We start from the raw sequence: 20,720 nt of genomic DNA, 5'->3' as shown, positions 1-20,720 counted from the left end.
ATAAAAATGACAATAATAATAAAAAATAAAACTGGAAGGAGAGGCTTAAAGAGTTTCTCTAGGCTGTGCCAGAAATGAATCCAAATTAAAATTCAGGTCTATTTGGCTTACACACTTTAAACAATCTTAAACCTCCTGTATTGGCTGTACTAGATACTGGAGATTTGTTAAGTGTGGGGCTGGCAGGATCAGATTATCAAGAAGAGCTTGTTCTCTGCTGATGTTCCATGGTGATAAGATTGAGGTTCTGGAAATGAAACCCTTTCCTGTTTCTCCAAAAATCTTGCCATTTCTCTGTGACTGTTTCAGTTCAGTTCAGTCGCTAAGTTGTGTCTGACTCTTTGCGATCCCATAGACTGCAGCATGCCAGGCCTCCCTGTCCATCAAAAACTCCCGGAGCTCGGTCAAACTCATGTCCCTCAAGTCAGTGATGCCATCCAATCATCTCTTCCTCTGTCATCCCCTTCTCCTCCCAGTTTCAATCTTTCCCAGCATCAGGGTCTTTTCCAATGAGTCAGTTCTTCACATCAGGTGGCCAAAGTGTTGGAGCTTCAGCTTTAGCATCAGTTCTTCCAATGAACACCCAGGACTGATCTCCTTTAGGATGGACTGGTTTGATCTCCTTGCAGTCCAAGGGACTCTCGAGAGTCTTCTTCAACACCATAGTTCAAAAGCATCAATTCTTCAGTGCTCAGCTTTCTTTATAGTCCAACTCTCACATCCATACATGACTCCTGGAGAAACCATAGTTTTGACTTGATGGACCTTTGTCAGCAAAGCAATGTCTCTGCTTTTTAATATGCAGTCTAGGTTTGTCAAAGCTTTTCTTCTATGGAGCAAGCGTCTTTCAATTTCATGGTAGCAGTTACCATCTGCAGTGATTTTGGACTCTCCAAAAAATAAAGTCTGTCACTATTTCCATTGTTTCCCCATCTATTTGTCATGAAGTGATGGAACTGGATGCCATGATCTTAGTTTTTTGAATGTTGAGTTTCAAGCCAGCCTTTTCACTCTCCTCTTTTGCCTTTATCAAGAGGCTTTTTAGTTCCTCTTTGCTGTCTGCCATATGTGTGGTGTCACATGCATACCTGAGATTATTGATTTTTCTCCCGGCAATCTTGATTCCAGCTTGTGCTTCATCCAGCCCAGCATTTTCAATGATGTACTCTGCGTATAAGTTAAATAAACAGGGTGACAATGTACACCCTTGACATACTTCTTTCCTGTTTGGAACCAGTTTGTTGTTGCATGTCCAGTTCTAACTGTTGCTTCTTGACCTGCACATGGATTTCTCAGAAGGCAGGTAAGGTGGTCTGGTATTCCCATCTCTTTCAGAATTATCCATAGTTTGTTGTGATCCACGCAGTCAAAGGCTTTGGGGTAATCAATAAAACAGAAATACATGTTTTTCTGGAAATCTCTTGCTTTTTCTATGATCTAATGGATGTTGGCAATTTGATCCCTAGTTCCTCTGCCTTTTCTAAATCCAGCTTGAACATCTGGAAGTTCTTGGTTCACATACTGTTGAAGCCTAGCTTGGAGAATTTTGAGCATTATTTTGCTAGCATATGAGATGAGTGCAATTGTGCTGCAGTTTGAACATCCTTTGGCATTGCCTTTCTTTGGGATTGGAATGAAAATTGACCTTTCCCAGTCCTGTGGCCACTGCTGAGGTTTTCAAATTTGCTGGCATATTGAGTACAGCACTTTCACAGCATCACCTTTTAGGATTTGAAATAGCTCAACTGGAATTTCATCACCTCTGCTAGCTTTGTTCCTAGTGAGTCTTCCTAAGGCCCACTTGACTTCACATTCCAGGATGTCTGGCTCTAGATGAGTGATCACACCATCGTGGCTGTCTAGGTCATTAAGATCTTTTTTTTGTATAACTTTTCTGTGTATTCTTGCCACCTCTTAATATCTTCTGATTCTGTTAGGTCCATACCATTTCTGTCCTATATTGTGCCCATCTGTGCATGAATTGTTCCCTTGGTAGCTCTAATTTTCTTGAAGCGATCTCTAGTCACTTTTGTTTTCCTCTATTTGTTTTCTCTATTTGTTTCCTCCAATTCCTCTATATTGTTTTCCTCTATTTCTTTGCACTGATCACTGAGGTAAGGCTTTCTTATCTCTCCTTGCTATTCTTTGGAACTTTGCATTCAAATGGGTATATTTTTCCTTTTCTCCTTTGCCTTTCGCATCTTTTCTTTTCTCAGCTATTTGTAAGGCCTCCTCAGACAATCATTTTGCCTTTTTGCATTTCTTTTTCTTGGGGATGGTCTTGATCACTGCCTCCTGTAGAATGTCATGAACCTCTGTCCATAGTTCTTCAGGCACTCTGTCTATCAGATCTAATCTCTTGAATCTATTTGTCACTTCCACTGTATAAGCATAAGTGATTTGATTTAGGTCATACTTGAATGGTCTAGTGGTTTTCCCTACTTTCTTCAATTTAAATTTGAATGTTGCAATAAGGAGTTTTATGATCTGAGCCATGATCTAGTCCATGATCTGAGTTCATGATCCCAGTGCTGTTTTTGCTGAATGTATAGAGGTTCTCCATCTTTGGCTGCAAAGCATGTAATCATTCTGATTTTGGTATTGACCATCTGGTGATGTCCATGTGTAGAGTCATCTCCTGTGTTGTTGGAAGAGGGTGTTTGCTATGACCAATGTGTTCTCTTGGCAAAACTCTTTTAGCCTTTCCTCTAAGCAGGGGAAATGCTGTGACCCTTTAGATCCTTCTTATAAAGTCATTTGCCTTTTATTGTGCTAATTATCTCCTTGGTTTTGCTTTTCTCTTCACTAATCCCAGGCATATTTCTTCAGCTCTTATTCCATCTCACTGTTCTGATTTTGATGATTTCATAAATTTCTATCCTCTTTCTTTTTTCAGGGATAATCAATAAGTGAACAAGAAAATGAATAAATGAATGAAGACAGTAGTTTTATTACCCAGCTCTTCTTCACTCAGTCCGTTAACATAGCATCTCAAAGGTCCATATGTTCACAACTTGAACTATATACTTTGTATATAGTAAAGATCAGTGGTTTCTTCAGATTAATACAATTAATAGGTATTATTAACTAATTTCATTTGGATTTGCTTAGGATCAATCCAGGAGATACTCTTTGTCATTGGCAGCACAAATCAAAATAGAATGTGTCAGCTCTCCATTTAATTTGAAGGAATCTGAGGATTAATTTTGGAGAAGGAAATGGCAACCCACTCCAGTATTCTTGCCTAGAGAATCCTGTGGACAGAGGAGCCTGGTGGGCTGTTGTCCATGGGGTCGCATAGAGTCAGACACAACTGAAGTGACTTAGCATGCATGCATGCGTTGGAGAAGGAAATGGCAACCCACTCCAGTATTCTTGCCTGGAGAATCCCAGGGATGGAGGAGTCTGGTGGGCTGCCGTCTATGGGCTTGCACAGAGTTGGACTCGACTGATGTGACTTAGCAGTAGCAGCAACATTACTTTTGGCTGTGGTAGCAGGATCCAAATGGTAACTTAAGCTGAACATTACAAGAAGTTTAGAGCTTAAGGGGTTAAAATTATAGTATACCCCTTAAGGAAAATTGCCAAAAATTATGAGCAACTCATGTACAACCAAGTCAATTTCTCCCTTACATCCAGATAATGATCTTTTTACCTGCTTTTTGTGTATATTAGTGTTATGAGGAGTCTAATATTGGAAAAGATTCCCTGTGTTTAAAAAAAAAAAAATGGAAGGCTTTTTTTCCCACTCTTATTTTACTAAAATGCCTATTTTAGTAGCCAAGTTGGATTGATATGTTTTGTGCTTCCCATGTGGTTCAGAATTTTAAAATAAACCACTTTAACCTGGAATCAGACCAGGTTTGGTCTTCTATTATTATCTCCAGGACACTAAAAGGTCAAAGATATTTTAAATTATAGCTTTCCCCTGAGGAATTCCATCCTTTCCACTTTAGCACTCTAGGATTCTGTTATCTTCTGACTCCGTGTGTCTGGGAAAGTCAAATAGCCTAGAAGCAAAAGGTTGAATACACCAAACTTTCTTTACTTGCACTCAAAATCAAGTGCATACAGATGGCCAAGAGACACGCTCAACATCACTAATTATTAGAGAAATGCAGATAAAAACTACAGTGAAGCATCACCTCACACTGGTCAGAATGGCCATCTTCAAAACATCTACAAACAATAAATTCTAGATAGGATGTGGAGAAAAGGGAAACCTCCTGCACTTGATGAGAATGTATGTTAATACAGCCACTATGGAGAACAGCATGCATATTCCTTAAAAAACTGAAAATAGAACTACCCTATGACCCAGCAATACCACTACTGGGTATATACCCAGAGAAAACCATTATTCAAAAAGACACACGCAGTCCAATATTCATTGCAGCACTATTTACAATAGCCAGGACATGGAATCAACCTAAATGTCCATTGATAGATGAATGGATAAAGAAGATGTGGTACATACATATGATGGAATATTTCTCAGTCATAAAAAGAAGTGACACTGGGTCATTTGCAGATATGTGGATGGACCTACAGTTTGTCATACAGAGTGAAGTAAGAAAGTGAAAAACAAATATATGTTAACGCATATATGTGGAATCTAGAAAAAAGGTACAGATGAACCTATTTTCAGGGCAGGAGTAGAGATCCAGACATACAGTATGGCCATGTGGACTTGGGGGGCGTATATCTACAGTACAGCACAGGGGCCTCAGCTCAGTGCTCTGTGGTGACCCAGAGGGGTTGAATGAGGGGGTGTGGGTGGGAGGCATAAAATCGAGGGCAAACATAAAACTGATTCACTTCATTGTACAGTAGAAACCAACACAATATTATAAAACAACTATATACCCCCCCCCCCGAAAAAAGTCAAGTGCTTTTTTTTTCCTACCAGAAAAAGAGAGAAATAAACATGATAATTATGTGACATGATGGAGGTGCTATCTAATGCTATGGTGTAACAATTTTGCATTATTTAAGCCTGCTCTTCTAAGAGTTTTTTCTTACTCAGAAAACATGGGAAAGATAAATCTCATAGAGAGAATTGAGACAGCAAGCAAATATTCAGATCACCCACAGGATGCTCTCTGGGGTGGAATATTAAGATACACTTATATTGATTCCTTACTTAGAAAAATAAAAAGGTACTAATCTGCTTGGACACAGAGTCGGGGTTTCTGCATAATTATCTGAATTAGACAGTCTCTATGCTGCAGGAAAGTAGTCTCTTCCACTTCCTTTTCACTACCTGGGAGGGGGAGGGGTATGGATGTGGACCTGGCATTTCTGGGAAGGCTGGCCTCCTTCCTTTTCTTCCTGCTCTTGACATGTGCTCATTCTCCATCTCATTGGCTCTTCCACATGAAAGCAGCTGATCAAGAGGGCATCCCAGACTCTCTAACCAGGGCCCCGTCCTACTAAATAACATGTGTAGCAAGGGTTGTATCTGGGCCCCAAGTTACTCACCCTGCTTGTCATTGCAGCCTTTTCTACTGTTCCTCATTCTGAAGGAGCCCAGAAAATCTCTGCAACTAAGAGCCTACTTTATACCTGGTACCTTGAGCTGCTGCTCCTCAGGGACATCCTGGCCACAGGCCACAGAGGATAGTCTCAGCTTAGTCTTTCCTGGGCAATGGAAAATGTGCAAAATATGTATTTTTGGTTGGAAAGTTATATTATTGAGCACCTGATTTGTGGAGAAGAGGGCTAGAAACATCCTCTCTAGGCTCATCCCTGCTATCACATCTGTAGGAGATTTTAGTTGGCACTTCAATCTTTTTTTTTTTTTACAATGTCTTTAAGTATGTGGAGTCACACAGAATGCTTCCTGGTTCCTCCAAGTGAGCCTTACAGACACTCAGGTGAGTTGTGTTCATTTCTCTCCACTCTCTTCTTGGTTCCTAGGGTTGTCCTTGCAGGTTAAGCAGGCCCATTTCTGTGTATGTTTTTCCTGTGATTTTGTGAAAACACTATCATGTTTCATAGCAACTATGGATCAAGTAACCTGGGAGGACAGATGGGGAATAAACAGCTTAAGACACAGAGAGATGAATGGGGGAAGACATGGGAGCACATCCATGTCTCTGGACCTGTGTTTTAGAGATGGGGCATGCCTTCCTACCTAGGACATTGTCCTTGCCTTCTTGTTCCATCCCCAGGGGCTTCCTCTACTTCTAATAGAGTGAAAACAATACTGAAAGCATGAAGAGGCCCCAGAGCCAACATGCAGAAGCATCTGTGTGTGTGTGTGTGTGTGTGTGTGTGTATTAGCTTTATTGAGGTATAATTAATACACAGAAGACTGAATTTCTTTAATGTATATAATTTGATCCATTTGAACATACCTATATACTCTTAAAATCATTCCTTACAATCAAGGTGACAGACATATCCATCACCTCCAATGTTTCCTTGTTGCAAATGGCTGCATTCTCTTTTTAAAAGGCTAAGTAATAATTCACTTTATGTGTATAACACATTTTCTTTATCCATTCATCTGTTGATGGACATTTGGGTTGTTTCACTATCTTGGCTATTGTGAATAATGCTGAAATGACTATGGGAGTTCTAGATATGTAGGCAATGTATCCCAACTTAATATAGGACATATATGACAAGCCCACAACTTATATTATACTCAATAGTAAAAAACTGAAACATTTTTCTCATGAACGAGAATCAGGAACAAAAGAAGTATGCTCATTTTTTCCACTTCTATTCAATGTAGTACTAAAATCCAAGCCAAAGTAGTGACTTAAGGAAAGGAAATAAAGAGATCCAACTGGAGAATTAGAAATAAAATTATCTCTGTTTGCAGGCTATACAATCTTATGTATTTGAAATCTCCAAAGCTCTATAAGAAAACTGTTTACAATAAATTCAAGAAAGTTTCAGGGTACATAATTAGTACACAAAATTAGTTTTGTTTTTATTACACTAACAATCAATTATCCAAAATGGAAAATAAGAAAAAATAATCTGTTTTACAATAGCATTGAAGAAAATAAAATACTTAAGAACACACCTAACTAAAGAGGTGACAGATTTGTACACTGAAAACTACAAATCACTGAAGAAGACAATAAATAAATGAAAGTGCACTTTATGTTCATGGACTGGAAGAGTTAATATTGTCAAAGTGTGCATTTTACCCCAGATGATCTGCAAAGTCAATGAAAGTTATATAAAAATCTCAATGATATGTTTTACAGAATAGAAGACCCCCAATAGTCAAAGACCCTCAATAGTCAGACTTCCCTGGTGGCTCAGACGGTAAAGCATCTGCCTACAATGCAGGAGACCTGGGTTCAACCCCTGGGTTGGGAAGATCTCCTGGAGAAGGAAATGGCAACCCACTCTGGTATTCTTGCCTGGAAAATCCCATGGACGGAGGAACCTGGTAAGCTACAGTCCATGAGGTCGCAAAGAGTTGGACACGACTGAGCGACTTCACTTTCACTTTCAATAGTCAAAGCAAATTTGAATTAGAAGAACAAAGCTGGAGGCATCACACACTTCCTGCTTTCAAAATATATTACAAATCTATAGCAATTTAAAACAGTATGGTACTGGTATAAGCTTCCCTTGTGGCTCAGCTGGTAAAGAATACGCATGTAATGTGGGAGACTTGGGTTCAATCCCTGGGTTGGGAAGATCCTCTGGAGAAGGGAAAGGCTACCAACTCCAGTATTATGGCCTATAATTCCATGAACTGTAGTCCCTGGGTTCGCAAAGTGTCAAACACGACTGAATGACTGTCACTTTCACTGGTATAAAACCTGTCTTGTACAATAGAGATTCAAACTCACCCATATATACTCAACTACTTTTTAATGAGGGTCCCAAGAATGTACAATGAGGAAAGGACATTCTTTTTGTCAAGTGATGTTGAGAAAATTGGATGCCCTCATGCAAATAAACAGAATGAACCAGATCTCACATCTTATGTAAAATTTAACTCAAAAATGGATTAAATATTTGACCATAATAAACTATAAAACTAGCAGAAGAAAACTTGGGGGAAACCTTCATGTAACTGGACTTGGTGATGACCTATGGAATATGAAACCAAAATCACAAGCAACAAAAGCAAAATTAGACAAGTGGGGATACACCAAACTCAAAAGTTATTGCACAGGAAAGGAAACACTATCAACAGAGTGAAAAGGCAATCTACAGAAAAGAAAATATTTGCAAACTACATATCTGATAAAGGATTAATAATAGCAATATATAAGGGACTCCTGTAACTCAAAAATAAAAATATAGCCTGATTAAAAAATGGGCAAAGGAACTGAATAGACACTTCTTTGAAAAAATATTAATACGTATATAAAAAGCATCTAAACTTGCTACTTTTTAGGAAAATGTAAATCAAAACCACAATGAGATGTTGCCTCACAACTACTACTAAAAAGATAACAAGCATTAGGTGAGGATGTGGAGAATCTGGAACCTTCTACATCGTTGGTGATAATGTAAACTGGTGTAGCTACTAAAAAAATAGTACTTAGCTTCCTTAAAAAATTAAATATGGAGCTACTATACCATCTAATTATCACTTCTGAATATATGCCCACCAAAATGGACACCAGGATGTAAAAGATATGTGCAGTAGCATCATAAGAGAATATTTGTTTCAAAACGTAGGCCTCTAAACCCTGCTTAAATTTACCTGCTCCCTGATTTTCTGCCAGTGCAGCTGCCAATGCAGAAAGTGCCTACCTGAGTGGTCTCTTTGTGATGACCTTGCAATGAAGGTGCTCCTAGCCAAGGGACATGGGATTTTAAGAGGTGAGGAAGAAGTGAATGATGTGTAATTAAAATCTAGAGTCTCTGACATTAGAATCTCAGGTGATAGTCAAAGGCCAGAGAAAGGCCATTTTTCAGCAAGGAGGTACACTTTTGGAGCAAGGAATGTCCATTGGATCCATAGCTCTGAAGAGCTGTACTGCACTTTCATTGCCTCCAGCACATTCACACATGCTGAACCACATCTGACCACTCACCTTTCCTCAAGCAACCAGAAAACTCCACATCTCAGTTTATTCACTTTTACAATCTTTTCAGTGATTATGTATGACCTCCCCTTGTCTTCCTGACAACTGACTCACCTTTTAGCCTCCTTCCTTGACTCCTTTCTCATTTTCTCCTGGCAAGGGAGCAAACCCTCTTCCACATTCCTATAACTCTTCGTGTGAAACCCTCACAGCCCTATTATACTTACTGTAATTGTGTATTTAGAGCTTCTATCCTTCAATGGAGGGAAGAGGCTACCTATGGTTCATTTAATATTATTCTTTATAACAACTACAGAGTCTTGCGCAAGTAAACTCTGAATAAAAAAGCTGAGGTTAATGAGTGCAGTAAAGAATCAGGACTGTTTTCACCCATGAGTCTGAGGATATGCATTTGCTTGTCATTCTCTTGATAATATCTCTGGATCAGGGCTCAGAAAAATGGGCTTTCCGGACATACGTTATGACTGTCTGGCTGTGTTTTCCCTGAGACTCTGAGGTTATCTCTTGATTTCATCAGCCTTTCCTCTTCCCCCTCAGCACCCTGAGCATGGCCTCCCTGATGGGCCTGGACTTGACACTGTAGATGATGGGGTTCAGCACAGGGGGTACCACCAGGTACACGTAGGCGACAAGGGCGTGTACTATGGGGGGAAGGGGTCTCCCAAAACGGTGGATCATGGACACACCTATGACTGGGATGAAGAAAACCAGAACAGCCAAAATATGAGAAACACAAGTGTTGAGGGCCCGGATACGCTCCCTGGGAGAGGCCAGGCTCATCACTGTATGAAGAATAAGAGTATAGGACAGCACAATAAGCAAGGAGTCTATTCCCATCGTGGACAGAACCACATACAGCCCGTAAATGATATTGACAGTAATGTCAGCACAGGCTCGTTTCATGACATCTGCATGGAAACAGAATGAGTGGGACAGGAGGATCTTGCCAGGGCAAAAGTTCAGTCTCTTTAGTAAGAAGGGCAATGGGAAGAGGGACACAGTGGCGCGAGCCACAATGGCCAGCCCAATCCTGACGATGATGCTGTTTGTGAGGACAGAGGCATAGCGCAGGGGGTTGGAGATGGCCACAAAGCGGTCAAACGACATGGCCAGGAGCACCGAGGACTCCACCACGGAGAAGAAGTGGAGGAAGAACATCTGGGCCAGACAGGCACTGAAGCCGATGAGCCTATGGTCAAACCAGAGCACAGCCAGCGTGGTGGGCATTGTGGACAAGGTGAGGCCCACGTCGGTGAGGGCCAGCATGGACAGGAAGTAGTACATGGGCTGGTGCAAGCTGGGGGTCCTCCTCACGGCCAAGAGGATCAGGCAGTTTCCAGTGAGGGCTGCAGTGTACATGGAGGAGAAGGGGATAGAGATCCAGCCATGAACAGCCTCCAGGCCTGGGATGCCAATCATCAGGAAAGCAGGTGGCTGGCAGAAGGAGATGTTGGCAAAGGACCAGGAAGAGAACATCCTGAAGGGCCAGATGAGGTCTCCAGATATTTGTGACTTTTTCAATCTAGACAGACACAAAGACAGTGACCTGACACCTGTCAATAGCAGATAATTATGCTGTGTAGGCATTTTCACTACTTATTTTCCGTTTCTCAGCTTTAACTTTATATTATTAACTGTTCTAGGAATGTACATACATTAGCCACTGTGTCATCAAAACAGATGAGGCATGTAGGAGATAGTGTAAATTTTCTATGATTACCACAAAATAAATGACTGAAATGGATTTAGCTTTTACTAAACGTAAATTTTATACAATTTATACCCTTCCATCCAATGTTTTCTTTAAATAAATTGATGTGTGTTAGCACTCTTTAATATGTACAGCACATTCAAAATGCTCATGATCATTGTCATCCTCCTCCCTGTGTCCTGGTTGTTATTCTTATTCCATTGAGAATGAATTTTGTTATATTTTAAATGATGTTCCATTTCAAGTGATTAAGCCTTTCCTCAGGGGATCTTTCCAACCCAGGGATTGAACTCAGGTCTCCCACATTGCAGGTGATTTCTTTACCAGCTAGCTAAAAGGGAAGCCCAAGAATACTGGAGTGGGTAGCCTATTCCTTCTCCAGGAGATCTTCCTGACCGAGGAATAGAACAGGGGTCTCCTGCATTGCAGGTGGATTCTTTACCAACTGAGCCATCAGGGAAGCCCAGTTTCACATAGTTATCACATGTTCTCTCATAATTACTTTGCTGATAGAGAAGTGAAATATTTTATCTAAAGTGAAAGGAGAAATTCTGAAGTCCAACAAAGGAAGAGAAAACTGCAGCGTTTTCCTTAACTATTAGAACTTGAGATTTTCTTGTGTTTGGAGTGTCTGAGTACAAATCCTAGGACATTGTCTTCTAATCAAGATCCAGTAATGATAAATACCTAGGCTGAAAATTATATTAAGTACTAAGAAACTTTGGTAAATGAAGAGACACTTGGTTCTCACCAGGCCCCTGAGAACATTTAGAAGTTTGGGGTCCAGCTCTGCCTTGCCCAGAAAATATCTGTCTGGGTCATTGGGTGCCCTTGCAATACAGGCTACAAGTTGCTAAACAGAAATCATTTGTTCACTGCATTCGTTGAACATTTGCTGTAGTGTTTAGAATACCAGCTAAACCTTTTGTTCAGCCTCTTAGCACACTCACCTGGAAGACTTGATTTGTCCTTGAATGGACTCCCTGTAATCTCTGATCATTGACCTCAGCCCTAGCTGGGAGGGCCACAGCTGCAGGAGGACGAGACCTAAGTTTCTCTTCTCCAAGTTAGAATTTCCATAGAAGCCAACTGAAGACATAAATCGGAGACATAAATTTAGGTTCTTTAAGGGTTCAGGGGAATCTGTCCTAGTAGTGTCACAAAGTTTTAGCATCTGATCTTGAGCTGGTGGCTCACCAGAAAAGAATCCACCTGCAATGCAGGGGACATGTGCAAGAGACACGAGTTCGATCCCTGGGTTGGGAAGATCCCCTGGAGAAGGAAATGGCAACCTACTCCAGTATTCTTTCCTGGAATATCCCATGGGCAGAAGAGCCTGGTGGTCTACAATCCATGGGGTTGCAAAAGAGTTAAACATGACTGAGTGACTCAACAACAACAAAACAATGCTGAGCAAATTAACTTCCTAATTTAACAATTATTGAAGCTCTTGTATTCTAGATATTAGATCCCCAACATTCTTGTTTGTGAATAATATCTCTCAAAGGAATATCAAAGAAAAAGACATAAAGTAAGTGTTACTGTATCTTTTTAACAAATAATAAAAATTATAGGGACTTCACTGGTGATCCAGTGGTTAAGAATTTACCATCCACAGAGGGTGCAGATGCTATCCCTTCTTGGAAGCAAAAATCCCTCATTCTTCATGGCTAGAGAAGCAATACATAAAACAGAAACAATATTGCAACAAATTTAATAAAGACTTTAAAAATGGTACACACCAAAAAAAAAAAAAAGGAAAAAAAATACACTAAACTGCAAGGAAGAGGCTTAGAGAGTTTGTCTAGGCTGTGCCAGGAAAGAGACCAAATTCAAATTCAGGTCCATTTGGCTTACATGCTTTCAACAGTCTTAAACCTCCTGTATTGGCCGTGGGCTGTACTAGATACTGGAGGTTTGTTAAGTGTGGGGCTGGCAGGATCAAATTATCAAGAAGAGATTGTTCTCTTCTGATGTTCCATGTTAATAAGACTGAAGTTGCTGCAAATGAAGCCCCTTCCTGTTTCTCCAAAAATCTTAATTCTCACTGTCACCTTGGGTGTCCTTCTTATAAAGCCATTTGCCTTTTATTGTGTTAATTATCTCCTTGCTCCTGCATTTCTTTTCATTAATCCAAGATATATTTCTTCAGCTCTCATTCCATCTTACTGTTCTGATTTTGATGATTTCATAAATTTCTATCCTCTTTTTTTCAGGGATAATCAGTTAATGAACAAGAAAATGAATTGAATAATTGAATGAAAATACCTTAATTTCATTTTCTGGTTCTCCTTATCATAGCACCTTAACATATCATACATATCATACCCTTAACATAGCACTTCATAGGTCCATATGTTCACAACTTAAACTATATACTTTGTATAAAGATCAGTGGTTTCTTTAGTTAATATTTATTATTATCCAATTTTATTTGGATTTGCTTAGGACCAACCCAGGAGATACTCTTTGTTTTTGGCAGCATAAATCAAAATAGAATGTGTCAGCTCTCCATTTAATTTGAAAGAATCTGAGGATTAATTTTATCTGGGATGAATGTCACAGTTCTCTTTCTTTCACCCTGCCTTAATTGACCTATTATTGTATTATTCTCAAATCCCTTATCTTAGAGCTTGACTTTTTCCATAGTTGATATGTAGGTCCCAGGCAACTGTAGGCATTTGTGTTATCTATTACTCTTGGCTGTGGTATCAGGATCCAAACGGTAGCTTAAGCTAAACATTATAAGTTCAGAGCTTAAGGGGTTAAAATTATAGTATACCACCTAAGGCATATTGCCAAAAATTATGTACAACCAAGCCGATTTCCTCTTTATATCCAGATAATGACCTTTCTACCTTTCTTTTGTTAATATATATTACAGTGTTATGAGGAGTCTAATATTGATGCTTTTGAACTGTGGTGTTGGAAAAGACTCTTGAGAGTCCCTTGGACAGCAAGGTGATCCAACCAGTCCATCCTAAAGGAAATCAGTCCCAACTATTCATTGGAAGGACTGATGCTGAAGCTGGAACTCCAATACTTTGGCCACCTGATGCGAAGAACTGACTCATTTGAAGAGACCCTGAGAATCCCATGGACAGAGGAGCCTGGTAGGCTACAGTCCACGGGGTTGCAAAGAGTTGGACAAGACTGAGTGACTTCACTTCACTTCTGACGCTGGGAAAGATTGAAGGCAGGAGGAGAAGGGGACGACAGAGGATGAGATGGTTGGATGGAATCAATGGACATGAATTTGAGTAAACTCCAGGAGTTGGTGATGGACAGGGAAGCCTGGTGTGCTGCAGTCCATGGGGTCACAAAGAGTCGGACATAACTGAGTGACTGAACTGAACTGAACTGAACATTGAGAAAGATTTTTTGTGTTGAAAGAAAGGAAAGGCTTTTTTTCTCCCTGTTCTTTTACTAAAATGCCTATTTTAGTAGCCAAGTTGGATTAATGTTTCTTGCTTCCCATGTAGCTCAGAATTTTGTAATAAATCACTTTAACCTGGAATCAGATCAGGTTTGGTCTTCTATTATTATCTCCAGGACACTAAAGGGTCAAAGATAATTTTAAATTATAGCTCTTCCCTGAGGAATTCCATCCCTTCCACTTTAGCACTCTCGGATTGCGTTATCTTGTGACTTCGTGTGTCTTGTAAAGTCAAACAGCTGAGAAACAAAAGGCTGAATCCAACATACACTCTTTACGTGACTTCAAAGCCAAGTTGTTTTCTTTTTTTACGAAAGAAAAAAAGAAAGAAATCTTGTAATTATAACTATGTTGTAGTTATTTTGCAATATTTAAGCCAAGTTCTTTCCTAAAAGGCTCTTCTTACTCAGAAAAATGAAAAGGACAATCTCATAGTGAGAGTGTAGAAACCAAGCAAACATTCAGATCACCCACAGGATGCTCTCTGGAGTGGGATTTTTAAGATTCCCTTACATTGATGACTTTCTTAGAGAAATAAAAAGGTATTAATCTGCTTGGACGCAGAATCTGGGTTTCTGCATAATTATCTGAATTAGACAATATCTGTGCTTCAGGAAAGTAGCCTTTTCGCTTCCTCTCTCTTATTTGGTGATGCAGAACTAGCATTCATGAAGGTCTGGAATCCTTTTCTTCCTGCTTCTGGCATCTACTCATCCTCCATCCCACTGGTTCCTTGACATGACAGCAGCTGTCAGAGAATTTCAGACTCACTGACTAGGTCCACACCCTTCTTAATAGTGTAAAAAGGGTTCTAACCCAAGTTACTCACCCCGCCTGTCATTGCAGCCTTCTCTATTGCCCATCATTCTGAAGAGCCCAGAAAAACTCTGCAACTTAGATGCTACTTTATACCACTGACTGGGTGCCTTAGTGAGTTTCTGCTCCCCAGGGACATCCTGGCCACAGACCACAGAGGATAGTCTCTGCTTAGTCTTCCCTGGGAAATGAATAATGTGCAAAACATGTGTTTGGTTGGAAAGTTGTGGATCTGAGCACATCAACTCTCTTCTTGGTTCCTAGGGTTGTCCTTACAGGTTAAGCAGATTCACTTCTGTGTCTGTTTTTCCTGTGATTTTGTGAGAGCCCCATCATGTTCCATAGCAACTATGGATCAAGTAACCTGGGAGGACAGATGGGGAATAAATGGCCTCAGACACAGAGAGATGACTGGGGGTAGACATGGGAGCACATCCATGTCTCTGGACCTGTGTTTTAGAGATGTGGCATGCCTTCCTACCAGGACACTGTCCTTGCCATCTTGTTCCATCCCCAGGGGCTTCCTCTACTTCTAATAGAGTGAAAACAATACTGAAAGCATGAAGAGGCCCCAGAGCCAACATGCAGAAGCATCTGTGTGTGTGTGTGTGTGTGTGTGTGTGCGCGCCTGTGCGTGCGCGCGTGCGCAAGTGTCCATGCATAATAGCTTTATTGAGGTATAACTGATGTACAAAAAAATGAATTCCTTTAATGTATAAAATTTGATTCATTTGGACATATCTATACATCCATAAAATCATTTATCACAATCAAGGTGACAGGCATATCCATCACCTCCAAATATTTCCTTGTTGCAGATTGCAGTATTCTCTTCTTTTTAAAGAGTAAGTAATATTCTACTTCATGTGTATACCACATTTTCTTTATCCATTCATCTGTTGATGAATATTTGGGTTGTTTTACTATCTTGGCTATTGTGAATAATGCTGAAATGAATATGGTAGTTCTAGATATGTAAGGAATGTATATGAGCATAACAAAGAACATGTATGACAAGCCCATAACTAACCTTATACTTAAGAGTGAAAAACTGAAAGACTTTTCTCAGAAACAAGGATCAGGAACAAGGGAAGGATACTTACTTTTTCTAATTTTATTCAACATAATACTAAAAGTCCTAGCCAAAGCAGTGAGATAAGAAAATGAAACAAAGTGATTCAAATTGGAAAAGAAGTAAAATTTTCTCTGTTTGCTGACAATATGATCTTACGTCCGTGGAGCCCTCAAATTCCTTAAAAAGCTATTAGAACAAATTCAGTAAAGTGCAGGATACAAAAAATACAGAAAAATCAGTTTTGTTTTTGTAACACTAAAAATGAACTATCCAAAATGGAAATTTTGAGAATAATCCCTTTTACGGTAGCATTAAAGAAAATAAAATGCTTAGGAATAAACTTAACCAAGGAGGTGAAATACTGGTACACTAAAAACTGTTAATAGCTGAAGAAAGAATTAAAGAAGACACAAATGAATAAAATTACATTGTGTATTCATGGATGGGAAGACTCATTATTGTCAAAGTGTGCCTATTATCCCCAGTGATCTGCAAAGGCAATTAAATTTATATAAAAATCTCAATGATGTTTTTTACAGAAGTGGCAACAATCTTAAACTTCATAAGGAATCATAAAAGACCCACAAAGGTCAAAGCAATCTTAAACTAGAAGAACAGACCTGGAAGCATCATATATGTTCTGATTTCAAAATGTATCACAAATCTAAAGCAATTCAAAACAGTATGGTACTGGTATAAAAAACAGAGATCCAAACCCACTCATATAGAGTCAACTGATTTTTAATGTGTATCCCAAAAATAGACTGTAGGAAAAGGACGAATCTCTTTGACAAGTGGCATTGGGAAAACTTGATGCCCACATGCAAAAGAGTAAAATTGGACCTGATCTCACATCACATGCAAAAATTAACTGAAAATAGATGAACTATTTGAACCTAATACCTGGAAGTATAAAACACCCAAAAGAAAACTTAGGGAAAAGCTTCATGTAATTGAACTTAGCAATTACTTATTGAATATGAAACTAAAATCCCAAGCAACAAAAGCAAAATCAGACACGTGGGGATACATCAAACTAAAAAGTTAATGCATGGAAAAGGAGAAACAATCAATGGAGTGAAAAGAAAACCTATGGAAAGAAGAAAATATTTGCAAACCACATACCTGATAAAGACTGATATAAAATATACGTAAGGGACTCCTGTCACTCAAAGCAAAAAAAAAAAAAAAAAAAAAAAAAAAAAGAAATAGCCTGATTAAAAAATGGGCAAAGGAATTGAACATACACATCTCCAAAGATATACCAATAGGGATATGAAAAGGTTCTCAACCTGGCTAATTATTAGAAAAAAACAAACCAAAACCAAAATGAGCTATCACCTCACAACTATCATTAAAAAAAAGACAACAAGCATTGGTGAGTATGTGGAGCAATTGAAACCCTGCATATTGTTGGTGATAATGTACTCTCCTGGAGCCAGTATGAAAAATAGTATGGGGGTTCCTTAAAAAATTAAATATGGATCTACTGTATCATCTAGCAGTATGACTTCTGAATACATAGCCCCCAAATTGATATCAGGATCTAAAATATATGTGCAGTAGCATCTTAAGAGAGCATTTATGTTTTCAAACATCGGCCTCTAAATCCTGCTTAAATTTACTGACTCCCTGATTTTCTGCCAATGCAGCTGCCCGTGAAGAAAATGCCTACATGAGTGGCCTCTTTGGGATGACTTTAGAATGAAGGTATTTCTATCCCAGGCACATGGAATTTTAAGAGGTGAGGCAGAGAAAGTGATGGGTAACTAAACAAGATGCTCTAGTATTATGGTCTCAGGCTAGAGGAAGGTCATTCTTGAGCAAGGAGCTACCCCTTTGGAGCAAGGGATGTCCTTTGGATCCATAGTTGAGAAGAGCTGTAACTGCAGCTTTCCTTGCCTCCAACACACATATTATGCTGAGGCACATCTGACTACTCACTTCCCACAAGCAACCAGAGAACTCCATACTTGTTTTTCCCTTCTTTTCCATTCTTCTCTGCTTGCCTGGGGCTTCTCCAAGGGCTCAGTGGGTAAAGAATCTGGCTCTGCCAGAGTCACAGGAGATGTAGGTTCGATTCCTGGGTCAGGAAGATCCCCTGGAGGAGGACATGGCAACCCATTCCAGTATTCTTGCCTGGGAAATCCCATGGACAGAGGAACCTGGTGGGCTACAGTCCATGGGGTCAAAAAGAGTGGGACACAACTGAGCAACTGAGCACTACTTGCCTACCTTTTCTGCCTGACAAGCTCTTACTCACTTTTCAGCCTCCTTCTTCCCTGACTCTTTTCTCTTTTTTTCCTGTCAAAGCAGTAAGCCCTCTTGTAGGTTCCTACAGCTCTTTGTGTGGACCTCTCACAGTCTTCTTACACTTACTATAATTGTGTATTTAGAAACTTCTGTTCTTCAGTGGAGGGAAGAGACTATGTATGGTTTATTTGTTGTTATCTCATAACAACCACAGACTTGCACAAGTAAATTCTGAATAAAAAAGCTGAGGTTAATGAGTGAAGTAAAGAATCAGGACTGATTCTGAGGATATGCATTTGCTTGTCATTCTCTTGATAATGTCTCTGGGTCAGGGCTCAGAAAAATGGGCTTTCCGGACATACGTTATGACTGTTTAGCTGTGTTTTCCCTCAGATTCTGAGGTTATTTCTTGATTTCATCAGCCTTTCCTCTTCTCCCTCAGCACCCACAGCATGGCCTCCCTGATGGGCTTGGACTTGACACTGTAGATGATGGGGTTCAGCACAGGGGGTACCACCAGGTACACGTAGGCGACAAGGGCGTGTACTATGGGGGGAAGGTGTCTCCCAAAACGGTGGATCATGGACACACCTATGACTGGGATGAAGAAAACCAGAACAGCCAAAATATGAGAAACACAAGTGTTGAGGGCCCGGATACGCTCCCTGGGAGAGGCGAGGCTCATCACTGTATGAAGAATAAGAGTATAGGACAGCACAATAAGCAAGGAGTCAAAACCCACTGTGGACAGAACCACATACAGCCCATAAATGATATTGACAGTAATGTCAGCACAGGCTCGTTTCATGACATCTGCATGGAAACAGAATGAGTGGGACAGGAGGATCTTGCCAGGACAATAGTTCAGTCTCTTTAGTAAGAAGGGCAATGGGAAGAGGGACACAGTGGCGCGAGCCACAATGGCCAGCCCAATCCTGATGATGACACTGTCTGTGAGGACAGAGGCATAGCGCAGGGGGTTGGAGATGGCCACAAAGCGGTCAAACGACATGGCCAGGAGCACCGAGGACTCCACCACGGAGAAGAAGTGGAGGAAGAACATCTGGGCCAGACAGGCATTGAAGCCGATGAGCCTATGGTCAAACCAGAGCACAGCCAGCGTGGTGGGCATTGTGGACAAGGTGAGGCCCACGTCGGTGAGGGCCAGCATGGACAGGAAGTAGTACATGGGCTGGTGCAGGCTGGGGGTCCTCCTCACAGCCAAGAAGATCAGGCAGTTTCCAGTGAGGGCTGCAGTGTACATGGAGGAGAAGAGGATGGAGATCCAGCCATGAACAGCCTCCAGGCCTGGGATGCCAATCATCAGGAAAGCAGGTGGCTGGCAGAAGGAGATGTTGGCAAAGGACCAGGAAGAGAACATCCTTAGTTTACAGATGAGGTCTCCAGCAAGATGGGAGCTTTTCAATCTGCACAGAAGAATAAGACAAGATAAAAATATGGGAAAAAAAGCAGTTCTGATACTGGTAACATGAGTTCACACACAATAGCATATATGAAATGTGAAGGAGATGGAAAATGTATTCCATCCGAAAGCAAGCAAGAGATAATATAATTTAAATATATTGATATATTTAAATATTGACTATCTAAATATATTGAATATAATATATTTAACTATAATTTAAATACTTTTGTAGTATCAGTTTTGAAATGATATACTGTGAAATACTGATCTCTTCACTTATTGAAGAAAGTGGTACTTTCTTTAAAAATACGTGAGATGATCATAAAGAGTCCAGTTTAAAAAGCCCTAGTTTAAACAAGAAGCAATGGCCTCATGGAAATAAATTGCAAATATACTGTGGAAACTTAAAGGGTTGTTGACCTGGGCTTACTCTCATTGTTTTCCTGGGATTTTCCTTTAAATCTGAATACAACAAGTATAAATAAGTAAATAAGCAAACAAAAACTCTTTAAAGGTAGGTCAATAAAAGAATGTAAGAGGAACAGTTGCACAAGTATCTTTTAACAGAGTAGAAAATTTCACCAGAAGTATGTCTGAGAGCTACAAGGGGCTTTAATCTGAACCCTGGGGTCTACAGTTATGTCACACCTAGTCAACATCATCAAGTCAAGCTAAAGGTAGGACTGACATTCTTTTTTTTTTATTCCTTTATTTCTTAGGTGGGTGACAAGTATTGTTTCTCTGGAGCAGAAGATTGTGCATATTTTGGTAGAAACTTTTTACAGAAAACATAGTGAAGCTGCTAACAATGTCAGTTCTGGAGCCTTCCATCCAATCTCTCTCAGACATTGTGAGCAAATATCAAAACCTGACGGAATTCACTCCATTCAAAGCCAAGTAACAAGCAGAGAAGTTCCATCACAGAGCTTTTGCAGACACATTTTGTAAAAATTAAAAGGGTTAAAACA

At 40.0% G+C, this 20,720-nt stretch overlaps 2 protein-coding genes across 2 annotated transcripts; both read right to left on the bottom strand.

The window, feature by feature from the left end:
* Positions 1-9,447: 9,447 nt before the first annotated feature.
* LOC122450288 (olfactory receptor 51I2-like) lies at positions 9,448-10,526 on the bottom strand. Its single transcript, XM_043482538.1, has one exon. The coding sequence runs from the start codon at positions 10,509-10,511 to the stop codon at positions 9,549-9,551; it is 963 nt and encodes a 320-aa protein (XP_043338473.1). The 5' UTR covers positions 10,512-10,526; the 3' UTR covers positions 9,448-9,548.
* Positions 10,527-18,581: 8,055 nt separating this feature from the next.
* Positions 18,582-19,746, bottom strand: LOC122450164 (olfactory receptor 51I2-like). Its single transcript, XM_043482366.1, has one exon. It carries the CDS (start codon positions 19,705-19,707, stop codon positions 18,745-18,747), a length of 963 nt encoding a protein of 320 aa, XP_043338301.1. The 5' UTR covers positions 19,708-19,746; the 3' UTR covers positions 18,582-18,744.
* Between the last annotated feature and the right edge of the window lie 974 nt (positions 19,747-20,720).

The sequence above is a fragment of the Cervus canadensis genome, chromosome 11, assembly GCF_019320065.1.
Source record: "Cervus canadensis isolate Bull #8, Minnesota chromosome 11, ASM1932006v1, whole genome shotgun sequence".
Lineage (NCBI taxonomy): Eukaryota > Metazoa > Chordata > Mammalia > Artiodactyla > Cervidae > Cervus > Cervus canadensis.
The sequence above is the reverse complement of the archived record's forward strand: the minus strand, read 5'-3'. Positions and strand labels throughout refer to the sequence as shown.

What these genes read in the sequence shown, in the direction of transcription:
- LOC122450288 (XM_043482538.1), bottom strand. Translation starts at nt 10,511, where the DNA reads ATGTTCTCTTCCTGGTCCTTTGCCAACATCTCCTTCTGCCAGCCACCT.
- LOC122450164 (XM_043482366.1), bottom strand. Translation starts at nt 19,707, where the DNA reads ATGTTCTCTTCCTGGTCCTTTGCCAACATCTCCTTCTGCCAGCCACCT.